Genomic DNA, 22,139 nt, shown 5'->3' with positions numbered 1-22,139 from the left:
CTTTCACACAGACAGCTCTCGTCTGGTGGTGCAGCCCGTCGACAGCACGGAATTTCAATTTCGAAAGAGTCCAGATATTTATCAAACAAACGGGATGAGGCGGAAAAAAACAAATATTTTCATCAGAAATATTGCAATAAGGACTCTGTTATTCAGTCGGGAATATCTCATATTATATCAGAAAGCAAATTATCACAGGTCAAGGTCATAATATCTGATAGTATGCGGTCAAAATTTTAATTACAACTACAAAAAGCAGCTAAATTTCAAAAAATAATGTTTCAGCTCTAAGTCAAGCTATGAGATGCTAAAATGAGTATAGAAAGAGCTAATGAGCAGGAATCAAATATAGGTTTTAAAGGTCATGCTTGGAGCCAAAATGCACAAAATTCTGATGTAATTTAGTTTTAAGAGCTTTTTATCACTCTTGTTTTAATTTTATTTTCTAGAAACAAAAAAACATCAAGTTTTGTCAATTTAGTCTGTTAAAGTTGGAGATAGACCAATTGACTGGTGGACAAATTAATCTGGTCTATTTCTATTACACTGGATACTCCTGAGACCTGAGAGTCATTCTACCTGCTGGAGATCCGAACTGGCCGATTTTTCTTGATCTGCTCTAATTGTCACTTCTTTTTTTTTTTTTACCTTATTCTTCAAATGCACTTAGACTACAACTCCCATCAATTTTGGTCAAAAATTGATGGGAAAGGTTTCTATAGATGTAAACATCATAACATCTATAAACATCAACAAACAGCAAGCTCTTTAACACACTTTTTCAAGTCTACTACAAACCAAAATAAGTTTAATGTTATAGGCTTTGATGTGCAAATGGGAAATTCTTGCTGCTCCTTCAATTTCTTTTAATTCGACATTATGACCTCTATCAAGGAAACTGCGGCCTATTTTTATTGTTACACTGCTTTTATATGTTACAATTTTAAAAATCCAGATCAGTCAAAATCTAAATTTGGTATTGGTCAGAAAAAGCCTGATCGCTGCATCTTTATACAAAACTGACGATAAGATAGGTACATCTCTATGTTTCACTTGACACTATACATTTCTTAATGGGCTTTGATTGATGAAGCTTTTCTACCACAGCAGTGGTGGGGGGGTTTTCCAGTGCAAGAACAACACACACCCAAAAGAAATTTGAATTTTATGTCAAATTTAGACAAGGATATAACAAAACCTTTATTCTTGTCTATTACAACTACAAGTGTACCCTTTGTAAAAAATAAATAAATAAATAAAAATAAGTACCTCCCCATTCACAGTGGCTACACATAGTATAATCTTTGGTGTGTGGTTTTCTATAGTTAAGATTCAAATAGTTATAGGACCTGGTACCAGATCATTTGTCAAACACAGGCACTGATTCCCATCTTTAAAAAAATACAGAATATATTCCCAAACATTATATTATATAAGAGTTCAAACTGAAAGAGAAAACTAATAAAATAAATAGACAGCAATTAACATAAGAATTAGCATTGGTACTGGCAATTAAAAAATACATAATTGGCAGATGTCCAATTAAATGGACAAGCTGTCAATATTTTCAGGACTAAACTGCCACTGACTCAAGGCAATAAGCTGTTTGCTTAAATACACACATTTGTTTGGTATATTTGAATTTGACTGTATTCGGGATAGAACTGAACTGACTATACTGTAATGGATTGTACTGGAAGGAATTCAATTGATTACAATTGAATTTGGACCAACTTGGATTGTGAATAATCAGCCCCGAATTGACCTGCTTGTCTTGTAAAGTGACATCAGTTGTAAGCTGGTGCTATACAAATAAACTAAGCAGAATTGAGTATGTTGCGAATTAAAAAATGGCTGTGACTTCAACTAGCAGAGACAGAACCGCGTTCCAGAAGATGATCTGTCAAACAGTCCAATTTATGAGGTCAGAAAGACTCAGACTGAACTTCTCAATTTCTTATCCTTTACCTCATCCGAGAAGTGCTACATAAACTCCCTGCATCTATAGAAACCTTTCCGAGCTCGGGACCAAATATGGCATTACATCAGTCCGGGCATGTTTGGCTATTCAGTTACAAAGTGACGAGCCTTAATCAGATTTACTCCGAGGGAAATATCTAACATAATCTGATACACCTTTCTTGCAAGCTCGAAAATAACAATCTATGTCCTTTGAATGGAGACACATCTGTGTCAAAGCAAAGACATACACAACAAACCCAATCAGAGATAGTGTTGAAACAGACTGCGCAGTGTCTACAGAAACTGGACCACCATCTTATCTTTATTAGAAAAGACTATCTCACATTTTTTCCTAACAAACCGTTCTGTTGTGCTTAGATGGAGGAGGTAACTGTAATGCAACAAAGAGTTATTGCCTGCATGTTGCAGCAGCAGTTGTTTGAACTTCAATGACTCCTCTGTGCTTCTCTGAACTCTGATTCACTTTGGCTCAGAATCTCTTTTATAGTTGTGTTTAGCGCTCCAAACTTCCTGTTTGGCTATTTATTTCCCCCCTTCTGTTATTGTTATTATTATTACTATTGCAAAATGTTTACATAAACATTGTCTCAGTAATCTAGGGGTAAAAATGTGAGTCATTTGTTAAAACAAACACATATAAAAACATATAAAATAAGCACAGCTCTAAAGCGTTATCGAATTAAGTTAGTTTTTTTCATGTCTAAAACATTAAAAACCTAAAACCATCAGCAGTAAGAGGTTTAAAATTGGTCAGTTTTTTTACATTTTGCAGCCATACTAGCATGTCTCCACCTCAGAGGTGTTGTATTTATTCATTACAAAACAAATATAGACGAAGAAACACATCTAAAATAAATACACCTAAAGTTTTGATGATTTTGGATTAAAGTATTTTTTTAAGCATTTAATTTTTATCTCATTGTTAGCCTGACGTAAAAGCACTAATTACTAAATGCAGGAAGTGAGATTGCAAGATTATGTGTAAATGGTACAGGCAATTAGATATTCTCACTAGAAACTAACAACGAGAAACGGTGGGATTTGTTTTTATTTTAAAATACTTAAAATACTTTTGCTTTCTTTAGAGTGGTTAAAAACAAAAACAAAAAATGTCCTTTTTTGCCGTCAATATAGAATAAAATAAACAAAATACGGGAGTTGAAAACTCATCATTACTATATATGGACAGTGACGTCATGAACTGAAGCAAAAACTTTGCAAGGACAGGTTGAGGTGTGGACACAGAGCAGAACATGGGAAAACTGCGCCTTTCAGTTCTTCTCTGCTAGTCACTTCTGGAGCTCATCTTTTTATTTGTGAAAATAAAGTCCCACCAAGTTTACACGTCTACTTTAACACCAAATAATCAGTTGTTTCTCTTTCTGTTTTCTGTAAAGAAAAGAAGAACAACGAAGGAAGACTACTCGCATCAGGAGGTCTGGTGAAACTTTTTACGAGGTATAGAAACTCCGAGCGAAGCGAAGCATCTCAGGTTTTCGGACAATCGGGCTAAAAAGTGGAAACTCCCAGCGGAGCAGCACGAACCTGATTATTAAGCGTTAAAAAGCAGCAGCTGCTGAGCTCCAGGTACGCCGGCATACATACCTCCTCTTCGTGGTTGGTGAATTCACTCTGCTCGTTTTCCTTCTCTATTTTGTTGTTATTCATTCTGAGTCGGACTCTTTGTTGTTTTTTCCTCACTCGGAAGGGTCGTCTTCTTTTCTTGCGCCGCTTTGCTCGTCTTCTTCCTCCACAAATTAAATTAAAAAGCACCCTCCGACTGGACCCGAGCCTTTAGTTCTCCCCTTTAGTTCGGAGACATTAATGACTTCCCTCGTTTTATATTTAATCAAAGGAGCCAATAAAGGGGGTCAGCTGTGAGCGGCGGGTGTGACTCAGCTCTCGGATATTCCCTCAGCATTCCCTGGAAAGCTTCTCCGCAGGGCTCCTCTTGTTGCTGTTCCCCCCTAAAATGAAATACAGTTTAATGTTGAGCGGAGCGCGCCGCAGGCAAACTTCTCTCCCCATCCCACCGTCCGTCCCTCCGCGCGGAAGGAGGCGAGGGAGGACGAGAGGGAGGGGTTTCTGGGTGGGGTAGAGGGCTGGAGGATGCGCCGCAGCGGCGTTTATGGCGATTTATCCACCGCTGGAAGAGCTACAGCGGCAGGGGGAGAAACTAAATCTGCCTCCATCACCTTTTGGACCAGCTGGATGTTATTTTAGTGACTGAAACATTCCTGAAATATTCTCCTAAGGCGCTGGCTTATGTGGTTATTTTGTTTTTGTTTATTTTTTTTTATCTGACTGCCTGTACAAGTTGTCGAGTCGAGGGGGGATGTGGACAAAAGGGCCAACAGATTCTTGCTTCTGTTGTCTCCTTGCGAATGTTGCGAACTACTTTTGAACTTGAGATTTTCTCTCATGTTTCAGCCACAAGTCAAACTTCAGTGGGTTTTACTGACGACCACTGCAATGGTTATAAAGTAGTGCAACACTGTGCACAACCCCGAAAGAGTTAAATTAACACCAATTGAGATAAGGACCAAATAGTGTTGATATAGTGTTGATTTAACTCTGCAGAATTTGCTGTGTGAATAGGAAGAAAGTGGCAACATGTTTACAAAATATTTTGTACAAATAAAAATATGAAAAAAAACCCATCATAAATCAATACTTGTTCAAAAAGGTGATAGGATGTATTATTAAACGGACATAGTAAGAAACAATTAAAATATTATAGTTTTCTCTATTCAGTGGTATTAAGTAATATTTATCTTTTCACATTGATGGAATTCAGCACTATATAAGTAAACACCGATTTGAGTTGGCTCATAAAATGATATTGAAGCACACAAGTCTCAAAGTTTGACTGAAATAGTTATGGTGGCCTGGATTTTGCCCAAGATTCTCGGGTTTGACACATGATCTAAACCGCAATGTTGCAGCTCTGGCTGTGTGTTTATGAAGAACACGCAGCCATATTAAGCCTCTCATATAAAAAGGAGAAGATCAAACTGATTAATTTATGATCTCCTCTTGGTTACCTTCAAAACTTTACTCACTCTCTGATTTCCTGTATCTAAGGAAAGTAAAGACCAATCAACATTTGGTCTTTATTTTCATTTTTGCAAGCACCTGGCATGCTGAGGTGAGTTACTCTTCATCACTGGAGACATCATAGTGTTGCGTTAGCTTTAGTAATGTTATTATTGGGCCACTGCTGCAGTATCTGAGATACAGTTGTGTCAAGCGGTTAGCTGTGTCACCTGTGTGGTATGCATGTCATGTGTGAGCGGTAGCGATCAAGACACACATTTAATTAATTTTAAATCGGTAGTAGTCTGATATGTCTGCTGGTCAAAATAGGAAAGTACAGTATCAGAGTTGTTGTAAGGTGATGTCACAGCCTCAAAGCATAATGACAAATACAAATACAATAGGGTGACAGCGATGTTAAGTTAAAGATAATGTTAAATTAACCAGATAAACTTTAGCATATTGTGGTTTCCCCCTAACGTACTCCAGTAATCCAAATAAAAACGCATGTAAAATATATAAAAAAATACATAATAATACATTTTTTAGGGCTATTTCCACATTTCAACATATTTGCCCAGAAGTATGAAGATGGCTGTATGACTAAAGGTTATTTTGACTATGACTTTTGCTGTTATGATCCTTGTCTGTTCAAGCAGGTTCATGCTAGGAGCTTGTAAGAGTTTCAACTTTACGTTCAGGAAATTGGAGTGCGCAAAACTGCAGTTTACTGATTCTTAGTTGTTTTTGTACTGTAGGCATGACTTTCTCAAGAAAAGTAATCAAACTTTATGCAAACTCCACAATAGCCTGTTTAAAGAGTGACTTTTTTTTTTTTTACTACACCCCTAGTGTGGTGATTGTCTAACCTTTAACTAGGCTGCATGACAGCGTTCATCATAAATATGGCATCACGAGACAAGTTGTCACCCAGTAGCACATGTGCTACCTCAGCGTCTTTGAAATTCAGTATTCAGCATAATCCATCATCAGTAAAGAAGAAAACATCAGTAGACACAAACAACTGTCAGCCTAATTGTTTAATGCATTTCATGTGTGTATATCATCCCAAACCGCTAAATTGCGGCTCGTTTCTTGTCAGGCATTGCTAATCTCCTCTATTTCTTTTTAAATGTACTGTATGCATTTCAGGTTGGTCATGCAAGCAAGACCTGGAGACCTGCGAGGTGTTTAGATAGCCTTACTCGTAGTAATCCCACAATGTGAGCTCACCTAAGTCTGTTTGATTTATGATTTCTGAGTGCAGAAGCAGCCAGGCTCTAGGAGCTGTGGAAGTGATGTCTCAACCCTCGGCAGAGATGAGAGAACACTGTAAAGTTTACAGGCGCGCCTGTTATTGTCTACACAGCAAAAGGCGCAAACAAAACAGCCTTTAACAGCAGCCATCAGGTGACAAGGCACCTTCAAACACTCCCCAATATCAAAACATTTATTTTGAGCAGCTGCCTCGCTCTGTATTCTGCAAGTTAAAGTTCGAGAGCTGACAGAAGTTCTTGACTATACGTTTAGGTGACATTTATTACACGGGACAGACGCTCGCTTCGTTTGACAGCCGGCACTGAAAAACAGAAAAAAAATCAGATTTTTTGGGTTGTTTTTTTTTGCTGCACTTGCACCTCAAAAGGAACAAGGATGGAGGAAAAAGTAGTTGCCGTGGATCAGTCTTGGATATTTCTCCTCTTTGCTCCTCCCCAATCATGTCTATATCAATTACACCTCATCTGAAGCATGCACAATGAAGAAGGGGCATGGCAGAGTCTTTTTATGCTGATGAGAGGCAGTTGGGGATGATGGGAAGGAGGGAGGCTGTCGGAGTCTTCGAAGCAGATAAAAATGGAAATCTTCCCCCGTTTGCCGTTCACCACCGCGTTATCAAAGCTTCCTGCTGGAGTCTGGGGAGCAACGCGGGGAGGAGAGGTGAGAGGGGGCTTGGGGGGGAGGAGAGAGTGGGGGAGATGTCCCAGCTGTGTTTGACAGGTCTCAGAGCTGAGCTGTGTGGTCTGATGCTCAGAGAGAGAGGGTGGTCCCCCCCAAGCCCCTGTAAAAACACACACACACAGGGAAAGGGGGCGGAGAAAGAGGAGCAGCTAGAAGAGAGTTTGGTCACGGTGTCCTGGGTAACATGTCAGCAAGCTTTGACGAGGCCCAGCCTTACATGAAGATATCTGTGCGTTATCTGCAGTAGCTGAGCAGAGCGCAGCGTCAGTCAGGGTGCTTTCTTATTTTAGACATGACAGGGAAACAAAGGAAACCATGCATATTTTCAAAATGTGTAGTACCGCTACAAAGTTTAAACCACCTTTAATTAAATTACACTGTCTTTTTCAGGAGTCAAACCTTCTTCAAATCTTTCAAAGTACCAAGTACTATAGTTTTATTTGCTTTTTATACATTGATTTGACACTCAAATTTAGAACTAATGACTGAGGTCATAAAATCAGTAGAATAGGAAATCTTCTTACAACACTAAGTTTTGCGTTATGTGGAGTTCCACCTCAGCAGACAAACTTGACCTGGCAACCCCAAGCTCAAAAAAAACAAACTGTTAGATTTGCTAACTGTTGTGATCATTGACCAGATTAACTACTATTAGCTACATAAAATATGACAAGAATGTATTTCTCTGCAACACTTTTGCTAACACAAGTTGTACAGTACTGTATGTGCAACCAATTTCATGAGGTACAAATGGTCAGAAATGAACATGAGTAGTAAAACGGGAAAAATATCAATGTATTAAAGTGTGTGGAAGTCCTGCTGGATTTGGACGTTAGTGTTGGAGACTAATGTCTTACTTTCCAAAAGGCCAGTTAGAAATACATGAACAATTTCAGATTCTACAGATCAAGATACCATTTGCTTTTGTACATGTATTGGAGTGTCTGTCAAGTATAGTTTAGTTTCAGGGCCCCATTTTTTTCAGTTAACTGTAAATAAATAGTTCAACAAGGACGCAGATATGGAAGATTGAGACACAAAACCGCATTTTCCAATACTATGATCTGAATCACTGACTCACAGCTGAAAGGCCAGCTTGATATGAGCACAGAAACAAGAATCTATCATGACACATTGCCAATGTATTGACCTGCGGTGGATCCCTGAGGTTGGACGCCTGCTGTTCTTAAAGTTCACTCAGTTGGCAGTCAGATGAATCAGAAATATCTGGTCTATGCGTTATTTTTTCTTTGTTACATGCCCAAGAGACTTAGTACTGTTCTTTAAAGAACTAACCACATCATTTATGATCATAAAGGGAAAAAAACACATGGGAGTGGGAAACTTGTCCATCCAGAGGTCAGCTGTAAAACAGGCAGGTCTGGCTGAGAACATGACAGCAGCTCAGCTTTTGGCAGAGAAACACTCCTTACCCTTTAGAAGAAATGTGTGGTAAGTGTCTCTCATTGGTTTTTGAGCCAGGCCATTCCATTCCTTTGACTTACTAAATTTCAGTGTTCCTCTCTTTATGCCGTAGTGCCCTTTGATCTTCCCGTAAGATCACTAATGAGCGACTTATGGTCAGATTGACCTGCTCTAATTGCCCTTTGGAGGTTTGGTATTTCAGCGGGGAGTTTTCACAGCCAAATCTTTGTATGACAAAAAAAGTAACGACAAACATTTGCTTAAAATATTTAAGTTGCACACCTCTATGTCTCTCTGTAGATGCAGGTCGTTTACATTCAATATAACAAGACTCTGCCAACAAGCCAGTGGATGCTTTTCAGGGCATTTGTGATATGATATCTTCATTTCACCCTCTTTTTTTACCTACAAAAAATTCTAATCTGCTAATTCAGCCTTTCTTTAAGATTCTTGTTTAGATTGTCCAAACTAGTGCATACAACATGGAAGTGAGGCCCACTGACAATTCCAATAAGCTCTGTATACATGCAAACCTGCAAGACTGTTGAAACAAAGGGAAAATAAAAGATGTCCAGTCTGTGGTTTTGCTATGACAGGAACAAAAGATGACAAGAGAAAAGGAAAAAAAGAAAGAGAGATGTAGATATCTTGAGGATTCAGACAGCTAAACCCTCCCTGCACCACTGTGCTAAATTTAACATTTTTTTAAAAGTCCCTAACCTACTAGAACCAAATTTGGACTACACGGTGTTGTAGTTGTTAAGACTGATTCCTTACAGGAAGAAGAGTTTAAATTAAATGACTTAATGGAGTTCACATGCACACATTCTCTTCGGGTACACCCTGCCTTCCTACCACAGTCAAAGTACGTGCATGTTAGGTTAATTTGTCAAACAAATTGCCCTAAGGGGAAAACGTGTGCATGTCCACCTGTCCAGAGTTGGGTGAACACTGCGTTTCCCCCATTGACCTGTGGAGATGACAATGAATTATGAGTCGCTAGAACCAAATTTCATAAGTACAGTTGTACCTGACTAAAAGATACATATCCAAGCTCATGGTGCACATATTGATATTCAAACTTTAGGGGATCTGTATATCTGCGCTAATTTTTACTGCCTTTAATTAACCAAGATATTTCAGGGTGGATCAAAGTGATTTAAAATCCCCAGGCCATGTAACTGGTGTGACTTAAAACACAGGTTTAAAAAAATGCACTGCAGCAAACTAGACGCTCTAATGTAGCTAAAATATCTTCTTGTTAATGCTTTGTTAATGCTCTGTTCACTGCCATTCCCATCAGGTTTCTGCCAGAAAATTATTCCTCAAGAACAAGTCAACAACCAGAACTTTGGGTCCAGCTAGAAATATGGATTTAATTGTAGTGCCTAGAGATGTTAGTTGCAGAAGGCTAAAAAGAAATCTGCTGTTTTCAGGAAACCCTAATGCGTAACATTGCATCACCAATTCCACATGACTTCATCCTTGACAACACAAATTTGACAAACACCAAGTTAAAGTCATATAAAATTACAGTGCATATCCAGATACTCATATATGGAAAGAGCCACAGTGCTTTTGTTGTTCAGAAACACAAATAAGAGGCAACAGTTGAGCTGCCATTAGATTGTACATTAAGATTTTATGGTCCAGTGAACGGTGAGGGTTAAGCGGTGGCCAAAGGCATTGTTAAGCATGTCTCCGAGGCTTGAATTCCCAAACGTTGACCCACACACCTATGCAAAGCAATATAACGTTCTTTTTGACTGCCTGAGAGTGGCCTTAAAATGTCTGAAAGCAGGTTAAAGGGAGGATATGTAAAGTTATATGTCCTTCCGTGTTGCACAGAGAAGCCAATAAAAGGTTAAAGTAAAACCAGTTCCCTGGAGTCTTTGTCCTTCTCAGCACCTTTAATGCTCACTGAATCATTTGCATTTGAAAGAACATGTTTGCTTTTTGCAGCTTAGTTTAGAAACATAGTTAGAAATGTTATATTAACCTTTACCTACAGCATCATAAATCTTCTATTGCTATTTTTCATCAGCTTTTGAATATCCTTTTGTTAAAATTAATTCCTTTATGGTATTACATCACATTATGATCATGTCACATTAAATTCATCATACTTTCCACATCATTTACAAGTCTTTCAATCTTCTGATGGCAGAAGATTAAATTTTTTGTTGTTGGGTTTGTTTGTTTTTTAGCAAATGCTGGGTCAGTTTAATTAGCTTCACTTATTTTATTAGTTATTTTTAAAATACTTTGAAAATGTGTTCTATTTTTGAATACAGCACTGCTGTTTGTTATATTCATTTTTATTTGTGTGTGTCACTAAAATTAATCAGGTTTTTTATTTATTTTTGCAATTTTATTAGTTTGGAAGTGACTGATGCTAACTTGCAGATATGTCAGCAAGATAGCTTCCAATATAAAATTAAAAAATATATATAAGTATCCTAGGAAAAATTATATGCTGTAGTAATAGTTGGGTAATAATAAAACTGAAAATAACAGTAAAAAAACACAACATACTGTTCTAATATCATAATACTAAAAGAACACTATGTCTTTCTAATAGTCATGCATCAGCATTAACTGACTAACTTTTTAAAGCATTGTTCAGATAGAAAGAACATTATATTTTTGATGCGGGGATGTTTTGAAATAATATAATCAAAGTATGTTGACAGTAATAAAGAGAATAATTAGTATGTATATCACTCTCACAACCTCTTCATTTCCTTGATAATTAGGTGAAAATTTAAAATATCCCCTAATTATCGGTTTCAATGGAAGATTGCCATTATTTATTGAAATTACCTAATTCCATCCATCCATCCATTTTCTGTTCACCCTTGTCCCTAATGGGGTCGGGAGGGTTGCTGGTGTCTATCTCCAGCTACGTTCCGGGCGAGAGGCGGGGTACACCCTGGACAGGTCGCCAGTCTGTCGCAGGGCAACACAGAGACATACAGGACAAACAACCATGCACACACACACTCACACCTAGGGAGAATTTAGAGAAACCAATTGACCTTACAGTCATGTTTTTGGACTGTGGGAGGAAGCCGGAGTACCCGGAGAGAACCCACGCATGCACAGGGAGAACATGCAAACTCCATGCAGAAAGACCCCGGCCGGGAATCGAACCCAGGACCTTCTTGCTGCAAGGCAACAGTGCTACCAACTGCGCCACTGTGCAGCCCTGAAAAAATTACCTAATTATCACCTGTTATAGAATGTAGATATGGGATATGTCCATTTCTTTCATATAGTTTTTACATATGTTTGCAGCTTTTGAATTAACATGAATATTAAAAAGTGGCATCGCTCAGATTACACTGCGTCTAATTTTACAACACGATTTCAAGTGAAAACTGCAAATGTGAAACCGACAGTGGGCTTGCAGAAAAAAATTTAGGAATCATTCCCTCTGGAAAATATGGAGAAGTTTTACCTTCAAAGTAGTAACTTTAGTTAAATCTTTTCCTGTAGAGCCATGCTGATTAAAAAGGTATAACATCCAGTGGTTTCTGGGTTCCTGTTGTCATGTGATTAATTATTTCTGTGGGACTGCAATGGAAATCACTGTGGCCTATAGGTCACATTTCAGTTTTAAAAGGTGGAGTGGACCTGGATGTAAAGGTCAGCTGTCAGAAAGCCTTTATCCTCCCAAAGCAACTGGTGGCCTGTGAGCAGGACGGGCTGCAGAGGAGAGTGAGCTGCTCAAAGCGCCACAATGGTGCAACATAGAGAAGAGAAAACGGTTTCTATGGTGAGACATTGTGGTTAAAATGCTAAAAGCTCCAAGTATATCATATCACCGACCCAGGAGCTGAAACCCATTGAACTTCTTACCCGTTTTGTGATGATGCAACCACAAACTTCCATGTATTTCATTTAGATTTTATGTTGGACACCAACACAAACCTGAAGTAGAAGAAAAGCAATGAACGTTTCTTAACTATTTTCTCAAATAATGATGCACAAAAAAATCGTAGTGGACCCCCTTCACTCTGGTACCTCTAAATAAAACTCATTGCTGTCGGCTGCCTTGAGAAGTCATGTGATTAGTAAATTAATTCCAGATGTGAATGATTTAATCTGAGTTTAAATGCAGCTTTGTTCTGTGAAGGACTCAGAGGTTTTTGAGAAAACATTTCTGAAAAAAAAAGAAAACATCACGAAGACAAAGGAACACGGCTGACATGTTGGCGATAAGGTGTTTGAAACAGGATTATCGCAAGACAGGCAATCTAGCCAGAACAAAACCTGTATACTATAAAACTTAAGTCCTGTTAGCAGAACAAATACTTAAACATAAACCCAGAGCTAATAATGAACTGGTTTAAATCAAACCATCTGAGTTACAATGGCCTAGTCAAAGTCCAGACCTAAATCTAGTTAAAAATGTGGCAAGAAGTGGAAAGACATGTTTACAGATGCTTTCAGATCAACCTGGCTGAGCTTGAGCTAGGATTTATTGATTAAGGAGCCTGAACTGAAATGCTTCACTCTTAAGATTTCCTTTCTTCCATCTTCCTTCCACTGTGCAATTATGCACAACCTTATGTAGGTCTATATGTTGGCTGTAATATGCCACTACTTAAAAAAAATGCTCAAGAGAGCTGAGCTCAATTGCGAGGCGCTGTATCTCTGCTTGTAAAAGGAAAATATTGATGTTATAAATCCTGACTGGCATAATATATGACCAACTTCTAAGTGATAAGTTCATGGAAAGAAAAGCAACAACAACCCTACCCCAACTCCCACACCCGGATGTAGAGGCGATCTGCCTTTAAAAACCTGTTGAAAGTTGAAAGAAACCTGTAATTCAGTCTTATAACAATATAGCAACGCAGAGAAAGTAGGGTATAAATAGATCCTTCCAAATTTAGAGCAGCTTCTGAACTTCTTCTCAGATTCCTGGCTTGGGTTGGTATCCTCTCAGACATTTTGCCAGTGCAGATTAAAAGGCCACACAAGCACCCCATGATGCCCCTATCACTCTGCACAACCGTGCAACTGTGTGCAGCATCTGTCTTTCTTGTCATGCTAAAGTAAACTGAGGCTTTAGCAACAACCCCCCCGCCACCCGCCTTCCAAATTAAAATGATGAGGAGCCTAGATGTGGCCCCGGCTGCACTCCTCTGCAGAAATAATTAGCTCCCGGTTGGTGAGCACTCCTCGTGGGACTCCAGGGTGACGTGACCAAATGAGTATTGGCAGAGAGCGACACCAGCTGTGGGTCTCCAACGGGGGGTGGGGGACTGTTGTACTGTGGAGCGCTCTGCTCACTGAGCACCACACGATGCCCCTTAAAACCTTTGTTTTTCTTGAGCCCCTGGAAACTCTAACATCCGAACCTTTCCTGTCAGGTGTTGCAGATGGTGACACGCTGCTTTCCTTCAAGCATCCATCCTCATCCAAATGGGTGAGTATGTGGTACAGATGGGAGCACCACCCCAGGGAGCTTAACTCAAAAACGCAAGTCACAACCACGCCCGTGTCAATTATATATATATATATATTTTAAAAAAGCCGTGCAGAACTCCCAGTGGTACCCACAGCACCAATTTGGAGGGGGACAAATTGCCATCAAATTCACAAAAAACACAGCAGCTCTTTGTGCCAGCTGCAGAAGCTATTTTTGGATCAGAACTTCAGATAGAGATCTTTTTTAGCTAAAAAAAATAAATAAAATACACCTGTGGTCTATATTTGGTGGCATTAAAAATACCCACATATTCAGTTTGATACTATGCATCACCAGATGAAGCAAAAGATCTTAAAAAGCAGAAAGGATAAAGACTGTTGCTCAACAGTGCCATCTTGTGGTGATAAAGCATAGGCCGTGCAAGAATCGTAATCTCATTTTGAATATTTATTGGAATGTTTTTCAATGACTTTCTTTTGGTGACAGTTATGACTTCAAGTGCAAATACTTTCAAAATTAACGAAAAAATCAAAACTTTAATCCAAAAGTAAAAGAGCAGAGGTGTGGTTTGGTTATTCTTTGGTGATAGAGGCAAAGCAACACACTTAGATGAGAGAAAAGTGCATAAAGTGGGAAATCAAAGTGTCTCTGTGTTTTCAGATCTTACTACCGATCCTGATTGACTGCAGCTTTCCCTGTGATTTCTTTTGACGCCAAAAGACAGTCAGTTTCTCAAAGGCGTGCCGCTTCCTTTCACTGTTTTCTTCAAGTGGTGATAGTTGGGAAGGATCTTCATGAGGAAGTCGAGCTGCAGGGTCTGTGGCTGTAAAATGAAACAATTACTACTTTCAGAGCTTAAACACAAAGCCAACAAGGCCGTCCTCTGCCTGAACTGAAGAGGTACAGACCTGCGGCTTTTCACTTTGCACACGCCTGATGCAGCTTGAGCCGTAAACTACCGTGTTCTCGGGCACGACTTCGCACGTGTTCACCTGGCAGCACGCGCCGACGATGCAGCCGCTGGTCAGTATCACGTTTCTCCCCACATCAGCTGTGGTTAAATAACAAAAAAATGGAAAAAGCATCTCCAGAAAAGCAATAGAAAGTAAGATAATTAGTCTTGTCCATTTACTGTTGTGACAGAATTAAGATTTTGCTGTACTGGCTAATTAAATGTGATTTTTTTATAGTGTTTCAAAGCGGCCAGGTATAGTGTCAGGTTTTTACAGATTTTGCTACCTATCCTGTAAAATAGGTAGCATAGTTGTTGTTTTTTTTAGCTAAAAAAGAAAGTTATGTTCAAGACATAACTTTCAGATAATCTTTATCTGTTGTGTGTGATTTATTTGGGATGTTTGGGCTCATGATCACTAATGAGTGCTGGACAGAAAATAGGTGGCAAAAAAAAAATGTTGAAAGATAACAAGGAAGTCTTGCAAGCAAGTAGAAAGAACGAAGGGAGCAGCTTAAAATTTAAAGTAGCAGAATATATGCACACATATTTTTACCTTCCTATACAAACTTTATGCCTATCCGAGTAGCCTATCAAATAATTTATAGTAAATTATATTTCTTCTTTATATCTGTCAGGTTTTTTTTTACACCATTACATTCCAGTGAGAACTCACATATCTGTTATTGAGCAACTTTTGTAGCTGCTAAGCTACAGACTCAAGTTTGGAATGGCCTCAAAAGTTCAATCGTGGACAACTGACCTTCTTCTCTATGTTTGCTGCATCTCCTACAAACAGCACATGGGACATTTCCTGCCCTTCTGCTTGTCACTCTTGCAAAAAAAGCCAAGATTTATTTACTGTTGCCAAATAGAAGAGGCTGTAAATGCTTTCCAGACTTTTCAGATTTAGATTTGCAATAGACGTTAAAGGTCATGTATATTTCTTCTTCCGCTTCACAACACTGGACTTCTTTGTGTTGGTCTATCACCTGAAACTATGACGTTTGTGATTGTAACGTGACAAAATGTGAAGAGCTCTAAAGGGATGTGAATCCTTTTCAAAGCACTGTATGAGTTTTAGCGATGGTCGACTTGCAGGCCTTGACAAAACAATATGAAAGCAATACTCACCCTTGGACTCAATCACATTGTTATCTCCAATTTTCAAAGCTTGGGAAACTGAGACAGAGTGAAGGATTTTAAACAGGATACATAAACAAATAGACATTTTCAGCTCTCTGGAGACCTCTGGTGGATTACTTCTATATTAGCAGCAGTTGAAAAGGGTTTTTTTGGGGTTATTTCTGCACAATTAACTGGGTCACTAACATATGCCTGATATATTCATTAAAGACTACCAATACCGGAACTGTAAAGGATACCGCACCCCACTTCAAACACATTATTGGTCCCAATGATCATCGTTTTAGGCTCAACTCCCTCCGAGTCTGGCATTATATTCTCAGGATAACTACGGACACAACACAGATTAAAACCCTTGGACGAATTACAGATTAAAATTTAAATCACATTCACACATGCGCCTACCTGTTAATGATAAGAGCTTGCTCCTCTATTAGATTACCCTCCCCAATTATAATGGGCCCTGCCTCGGCTATGATCCGAGCTTTTGGGTGGACGACTGTTCTAGCGCCTGACAGAGCAAAACAATACATTTTGGTACAACTATGATGATTGGAGTATAGACGAAGCAAATATGTGTCAAAATAAAAAAGGCTCACCAATGGCGACATCTCCTCTTATTTCACTCTCAACGCACACAACAGCTCCAGCTGCTATTTTAGCACTAAAAAACAGTTCATACAATAAAATAAAATCTAATAAGCCATCAATGTGGTCGGTAAACACAATTGTAAGGAGAAGTACATCACGGTTACATCCTTACAATAAAGGTTCGGCGGACCATTTGTGTATTTATATGATTTAATATTTTTATTTTTTCCCAGACAGAAATTATTACCAAATTAGTCACTATGCACATATGGGCAGATAAAATCAGTTCATATAAATACCTTTTAAGAGCAATCACTTGCTTCGAGTCTGACATCCTTGCGACAGCAAATTGGCTGGTCGACAGTTGATTATTAATCCTTCAAAAGTCGAGCGCGGAACTATTATGATTGCTAGAAGGGTTGATGCTTCCCTCTATCGTTCTACTGACGTTACTACAAGACAATTTAACTTTTTGTGTGTGCATCGTTATACTGTTTTATTACTATTATATAGATTAATTTCAGTGAGTTAATTAAAAAAGTGGTACATCGATACTGTATTCAATATCTGCACACAGAGTAGTTATATTTCATTTGGTATATTTCTGGCCATATCGATTAGTACAGCTTACAGTTAAAAAAAAACTGCAGTTCACTCTGTCAAAAAATATTAGATTATAACATCAGAACAATGACATTTTTTTTATATACTGTTATGTTGTGTTATGACCTACATAATCACAGAAAAGACTGTTGAATAACAGACGACCAATAAACAGCCATAAAGCGGGTGTTGCCACAAAAAAGGCATTGCTAAAGAATATAAATGTTCACAGAATTCTGTATGTTTGTTCTTATATAACATAATCTTTTTTGTATGTATACTTAATATGAAAAAGACATAAGATATTATGTATGACTACACACTTGCTTGGTTAAAATAACATCATTGTTGGACAATGTCTCCCATCCCACACAGCTGTTGTGGGAAGCTGTTGCAGAACTGGAGCTCCTTCCATGACAAACTGCTATGACAGACAAAGACGTTTCATCACAGACCCTTATATAATACCATGTTTTTGTAATGTATATGTTTTGGTATACATACTAACATACTGTTTGTTTTTCGTTTTTGAAAGAAAACCAAACAAACAGCCAAAGGTTGTGCCAGATTTCTAATAAATGAAAAAGAATAGTTTGTGTCTGAAATGGGAAGCAGGAATCATTCCATTTTAATTGTAACAAAAGTGAAAAGTTATAATGGTAGTGCATGCTTTAAAGCAGGATTGTGAATGATAGTTGCACAGCAAATACAGAAAGGACACAGTGTTTAGTCTAAAATACTAAATTGAAGGAAAACAAATTTTAAAAAATGAAAATCCCTCCTCAATATATATAAGCAGTCCAAAGTTAAGACCATTTGTAGCAAAACAAAAAAGGTCAAGCAACAAATAATCTGGTCCAAAGATATCTGAGGTTCTGGAGGTGAAAGTTAATTTGTAATCAGGTTGCTGGGTATTGCAGACTTCTGCCCAGGTCATTCTTGAAAATGAGATCTAGATCTTAACGGGGTTTTCCTGGTTAAATAAAGAAAATTAAAAAAAAAAGTTTAGATAGTTATTGTTGAGGTGAGGAGTCATGCCATCTTCTGGTGTAAAACGTCATAGCAACCCTCTACCAGGACTGTTTCCTTGTTCTGACGAGCTTTATGGAGATGCTGATCTCACTTTGCAGCAGGATGCCATGACTACTACTTTAATTAGTTAAATAGCCCAGCAAGATTAAATAAAACATCAGTTAACTGCTTGGTGAATGTGTGTAGACCATTTGCACGTCTTTAATTTGGGTTTTATTTATTTTGAGTTATTTCACCAACTTTCCTTGTACATAACAATACATACATTTTTAAAGCCAGATATTGTATAATAAGCAATTCGTTCAGGGTCGTGTAAGTGTAAAACAAAAAGCTCAATCTATTAAGATATCTTTATTTATATTTCATTCCCCAGTTGAGTGTGGCTGAGCTTCCTGCAGGGTGCGACATTTCCTAAAAAAATGGAGGGCAAAAATAAGTCTAATTTATAAAATCATCACTTTTAGAATATTTATGAAAATGCGCAATCAGCGCTATTTGCTATATAAATTCACTTTTTATTGTGACTTTTTGGTGTGTAGAGGTGTGCGCGTGCGCGTGCGTGCGCGTGCGTGCGTACGCGCGTGTTTCCAACCCGCAGCCGCTGGAAGTGAGCCACGACGATGCTTTGATGAAGCGAAACACATTTCACCGTGGAAATCCGGATATGACCTAAGCCGGGACCTTCACAATAAAATCGAGTGAAGTTGTATGATCGGATGAGACAAGGATTGAGCCATCAGGCCACATTGACAAGAACACCAATTGTCAAGCATGATGGTGGTAGCATTATGCTATGGGTGTGTCTGGCTGTCAGTTGTGCTGGTCCACTGCACAAAGTGGAAGGAATAATGAAGAAGAAAAACTACTTTCAATTTCTTCAACTTGACCTGAAACTAACAGTTGGATGATTAAAATGTGGGCATGCATGAAAAGGCCCATCATCAAAAGTGTGTTTAGTTCGAATGAAGCAGGAGCAAGGTTTTGGAAGAGCCTTCTCAGAATTCAGATCCATACAAAGAAAACCAGACAATTTAAATGAACTCTAAATATCTCGCCATAAGGTGATCAAATATTAAGACAGATTATGGAAGAAGCTCGATGATGGCTACAAAAAGCAGTTGAGATACAACGTTTTAAGAAACAATTAACCAATTGTTAGTGGGAAAATTTATATATACTTGAGCTTGTATGTATGTATTTTAACACTGTCGAATAAATTCAAAGTTATGCATCAAGTTGTCTTAAGAAAACTAGATGTTTGCTATACAATCATCCCTCCAAATATATCCTTGAAAAGTTAGGGCAAAATTCACAACCAGGAATGTTGGAGTGTATGAGAAGATTTTCTCTGAGCTAAAAAAAAAAAACCCAACTAATAATAGTATTACATTATTTCATGGTTCAGTATTCATGTCCTTGAAATATATTCATGGGTGTAAATCACACAAAAGGAGTCTTAAAGACATTTTAAGCATTTCTTTTGTAGAAGTATATCAATAAGTGTAAAATTAGGTACTCTTGTAGTTTTTATAAACGTAGCTCACGTTAGATGATTATTTTGAAATGCTGTAGAGGAAACGCTGTGCGTGATTACGTCACACTTACTGGCGGCTGAGTTTTTGAAGAGGAGCGAATGACCGGAAAGTGGATAACCGAGGTGAGCACCTGAATCTGCACACCTGCAACTCGTTAAGCACTGATAGCCATTAACCAGCCACCTTTAATTGACGGCTGACATGTAGTTGAGAATGAAAACAGCTCTTACTATAAAACAACGGAGCTCTCTTCGGAAGCGAGGCGGGACTGAAATCTCGTTTGTAACAACTTTGTGGAAATATGTAACAAACAGATGAGGACGGAAAATGGAGCAGTCGGCAACCCTCAATATAGAGAACCTCAAGGTAAGGTGTTAAAGCCTAGTATTTCATTTAAATGTGTGTGGGGGATTTTTTTTTTAACTGAAAAATTTTCTTTTCCAAAGATTTATTTTTTTTGCTAAGTCTTAAGATAAATGACCATTTTTCACTTGAATACAGTTTGTTTATAACTCGCGTCTATTACATTTATTTACACATAATTACAAAGTCACTGCTTTAGTGTAATTTTCAAATTATATGTAAATAAATTTTCTTCACATTTCTAAATATATCCGTAATGCTTTTATATACTTATTTGAGTTACAAACTCTAGTTTTTCACTTGTCTTTTGCAACAGGTGCACCTTCTGTTTCAGTACGGCCATGACATTTTTTTATTTTTAATCTGATTAAAGATGAATAGCAATTGTCTGCTTCTCTTCCCTCCAGGCAGGAATAAAATTAATAGTAATCAAGGTACCTGGCCAAACATTTCAGGGAGCCTACCTGGACTTCCTCACATATCTCTCTCTTGCAGCACACCCCATAGTGTATGCACTCCCCTCTTCAAGAATCGCAGTAATGTGACAGCCTATGAATATTCCGCCTGCATGCTTTCTCATTATCATTCCACTCTAGTGAGGGGAGGCAGTAACCTCTGGGTACAGTATGTGCATCCCATCCTCCATGCTGCTGCAGTGCAAAGAAAAAGAAGAAAAGGGAGGGACAATAATAAGAAAAGAGATATCTTCTGTGTAAAATCCACACAGCAGAGCCTCTGTTTGACTGAGCTCTCAGGTCCAACTAGCACACACACACACTCTGAGAGCTCTGGGCTTACTGGTTCACGCTTATCAGTCAGGAAATCACCCCAGATGAAAACCAGCTCAGAGCTGATCCTACACTTTGTCTACAAGTTTCTCTCCAGTCATGTTTTATGAACCATGCGGCTTGTTAGACTCTAGGAAGATGATTTAAGAAATAAAAAAAGTTGGACTTAATATTCCCATCCAAAAAAAGGGCTCTCTTGCATTACTTTCCTTGACAATACAGCGTTCAGTATTACACATCCGCTTTGAATTTGGCCAATGAATGCAAATGACGCCTGTGCGTGCTGTCCAAAAGTGGCCCTGCCGGCCTTCCTGAGGATTTCCAGGGGGATTAGTGAGCAGTAGGAGTTTACTGTGAGGAAGTGTTTGTCTGTTTACATCAGCAGTTTGTCTCTCCTCCCCTATGCAATCATCACACTAGAGGGAACTGTCAGTGCTGTAAGTGTCTGAGACTTAACAGCTCTTGACTTTAATACACATAGGTGCACAGAAAAGATTTTTGTGTGTGTGTGCAGAAACTTATTCTTAAAAGCCAGAAGTATTGTTCTGTCTGGATGGAAAAACCTTTCTGATGTTCAGTCTTATTGGTTTCAGGCCTTCTGCTGCGACCTTTTTGTTGTGCTGGACTTATTGGACATCACTCATCTCTGCTGGTCCGACTTGCTTTGAGTCAAAAGAAGTGCACAGCCGGCCATCTTTCCGTCCCTCTATCCATCAATCAGCCATCCACCCAGAAAGGGCACTGCCTGCCAAACGATGAAGCCATTGTGACAAACTTCAGTGATTGTCGCGCCAGCAGAGATGAAGAAGCCTGAGGGGAAAAAGGAAAGGAGAAAAAAAAGAAGAAAAATTGGATTTCGCATGTAAGATGGATGAGTATTGACAGTGGTAACCTCTCCAAGCATGCTTGTCACATCAACAAGATGTGAAAAGAGTAACAATAATGCATAAGTTGCACACAGAGCAACGTAATTGGCTCTTGCAGTTGGTTGCAATCAAGTCGCTTTTATTAGTCTGTCAAAAATGTTAAAAAGCCAACAGAATTTCCAAACAGCTTCTCTTTTGGCAGATCTTGGGGATGATTGTCCGTTTGTTGTGCATAATCATTCGTGTACTTCAAATGTTTTCTTGCTTCCAGCTGAGGCAGCCTTGTGGGAGTCCAGCGGTGCTACTGCATGAGAGTGAGCGGGCCTTTTTGCTGATTAACATCATCAAACATTAATAATGTCCTAATTTCCTTTCATTATTTGGCTTCTTGGTTGTATTCTGCTGCCTCTGCAGTATGTC

The 22,139-nt window shown here is 38.6% G+C and overlaps 3 protein-coding genes across 8 annotated transcripts in view; 1 reads left to right on the top strand and 2 right to left on the bottom strand.

The window, feature by feature from the left end:
* The window catches only part of LOC114157687 (RNA-binding protein with multiple splicing), a 47,023-nt gene extending 42,951 nt beyond the window's left edge, over window positions 1-4,072 (bottom strand). For 2 of the 6 annotated variants that reach the window (XM_028038811.1, XM_028038812.1), the window contains exon 1: window positions 3,589-4,063. In XM_028038811.1, coding sequence (XP_027894612.1) covers window positions 3,589-3,651 — 63 coding nt within the window. In that variant the 5' untranslated portion in view covers window positions 3,652-4,063. Of the gene's footprint in view, window positions 1-3,588 lie in introns of all 6 variants that reach the window. The other 4 variants (XR_003598225.1, XR_003598224.1, XM_028038809.1 and 1 more) reach the window with 4 other exon arrangements.
* Window positions 4,073-14,272: 10,200 nt separating this feature from the next.
* Window positions 14,273-16,956, bottom strand: dctn6 (dynactin subunit 6). Its single transcript, XM_028038632.1, has 7 exons — window positions 16,832-16,956; window positions 16,541-16,605; window positions 16,347-16,452; window positions 16,181-16,269; window positions 15,930-15,977; window positions 14,752-14,894; window positions 14,273-14,666 (listed from the first exon to the last, which is right to left on the bottom strand). The coding sequence occupies exons 1-7, from the start codon at window positions 16,864-16,866 to the stop codon at window positions 14,568-14,570; spliced, it is 585 nt and encodes a 194-aa protein (XP_027894433.1). The 5' UTR covers window positions 16,867-16,956; the 3' UTR covers window positions 14,273-14,567.
* A 2,838-nt stretch (window positions 16,957-19,794) lies between these two features.
* The window catches only part of LOC114157559 (zeta-sarcoglycan-like), a 40,350-nt gene continuing 38,005 nt past the window's right edge, over window positions 19,795-22,139 (top strand). The window contains exon 1 of the mRNA XM_028038631.1: window positions 19,795-20,068. Within this exon, the coding sequence (XP_027894432.1) occupies window positions 20,030-20,068 (39 nt within the window). The 5' untranslated portion in view covers window positions 19,795-20,029. The remainder of the gene's footprint in view (window positions 20,069-22,139) is intronic.

The sequence above is a fragment of the Xiphophorus couchianus genome, chromosome 14 (genome assembly GCF_001444195.1).
Source record: "Xiphophorus couchianus chromosome 14, X_couchianus-1.0, whole genome shotgun sequence".
NCBI lineage: Eukaryota > Metazoa > Chordata > Actinopteri > Cyprinodontiformes > Poeciliidae > Xiphophorus > Xiphophorus couchianus.
This window is presented reverse-complemented; position numbering and strand designations above follow the sequence as displayed.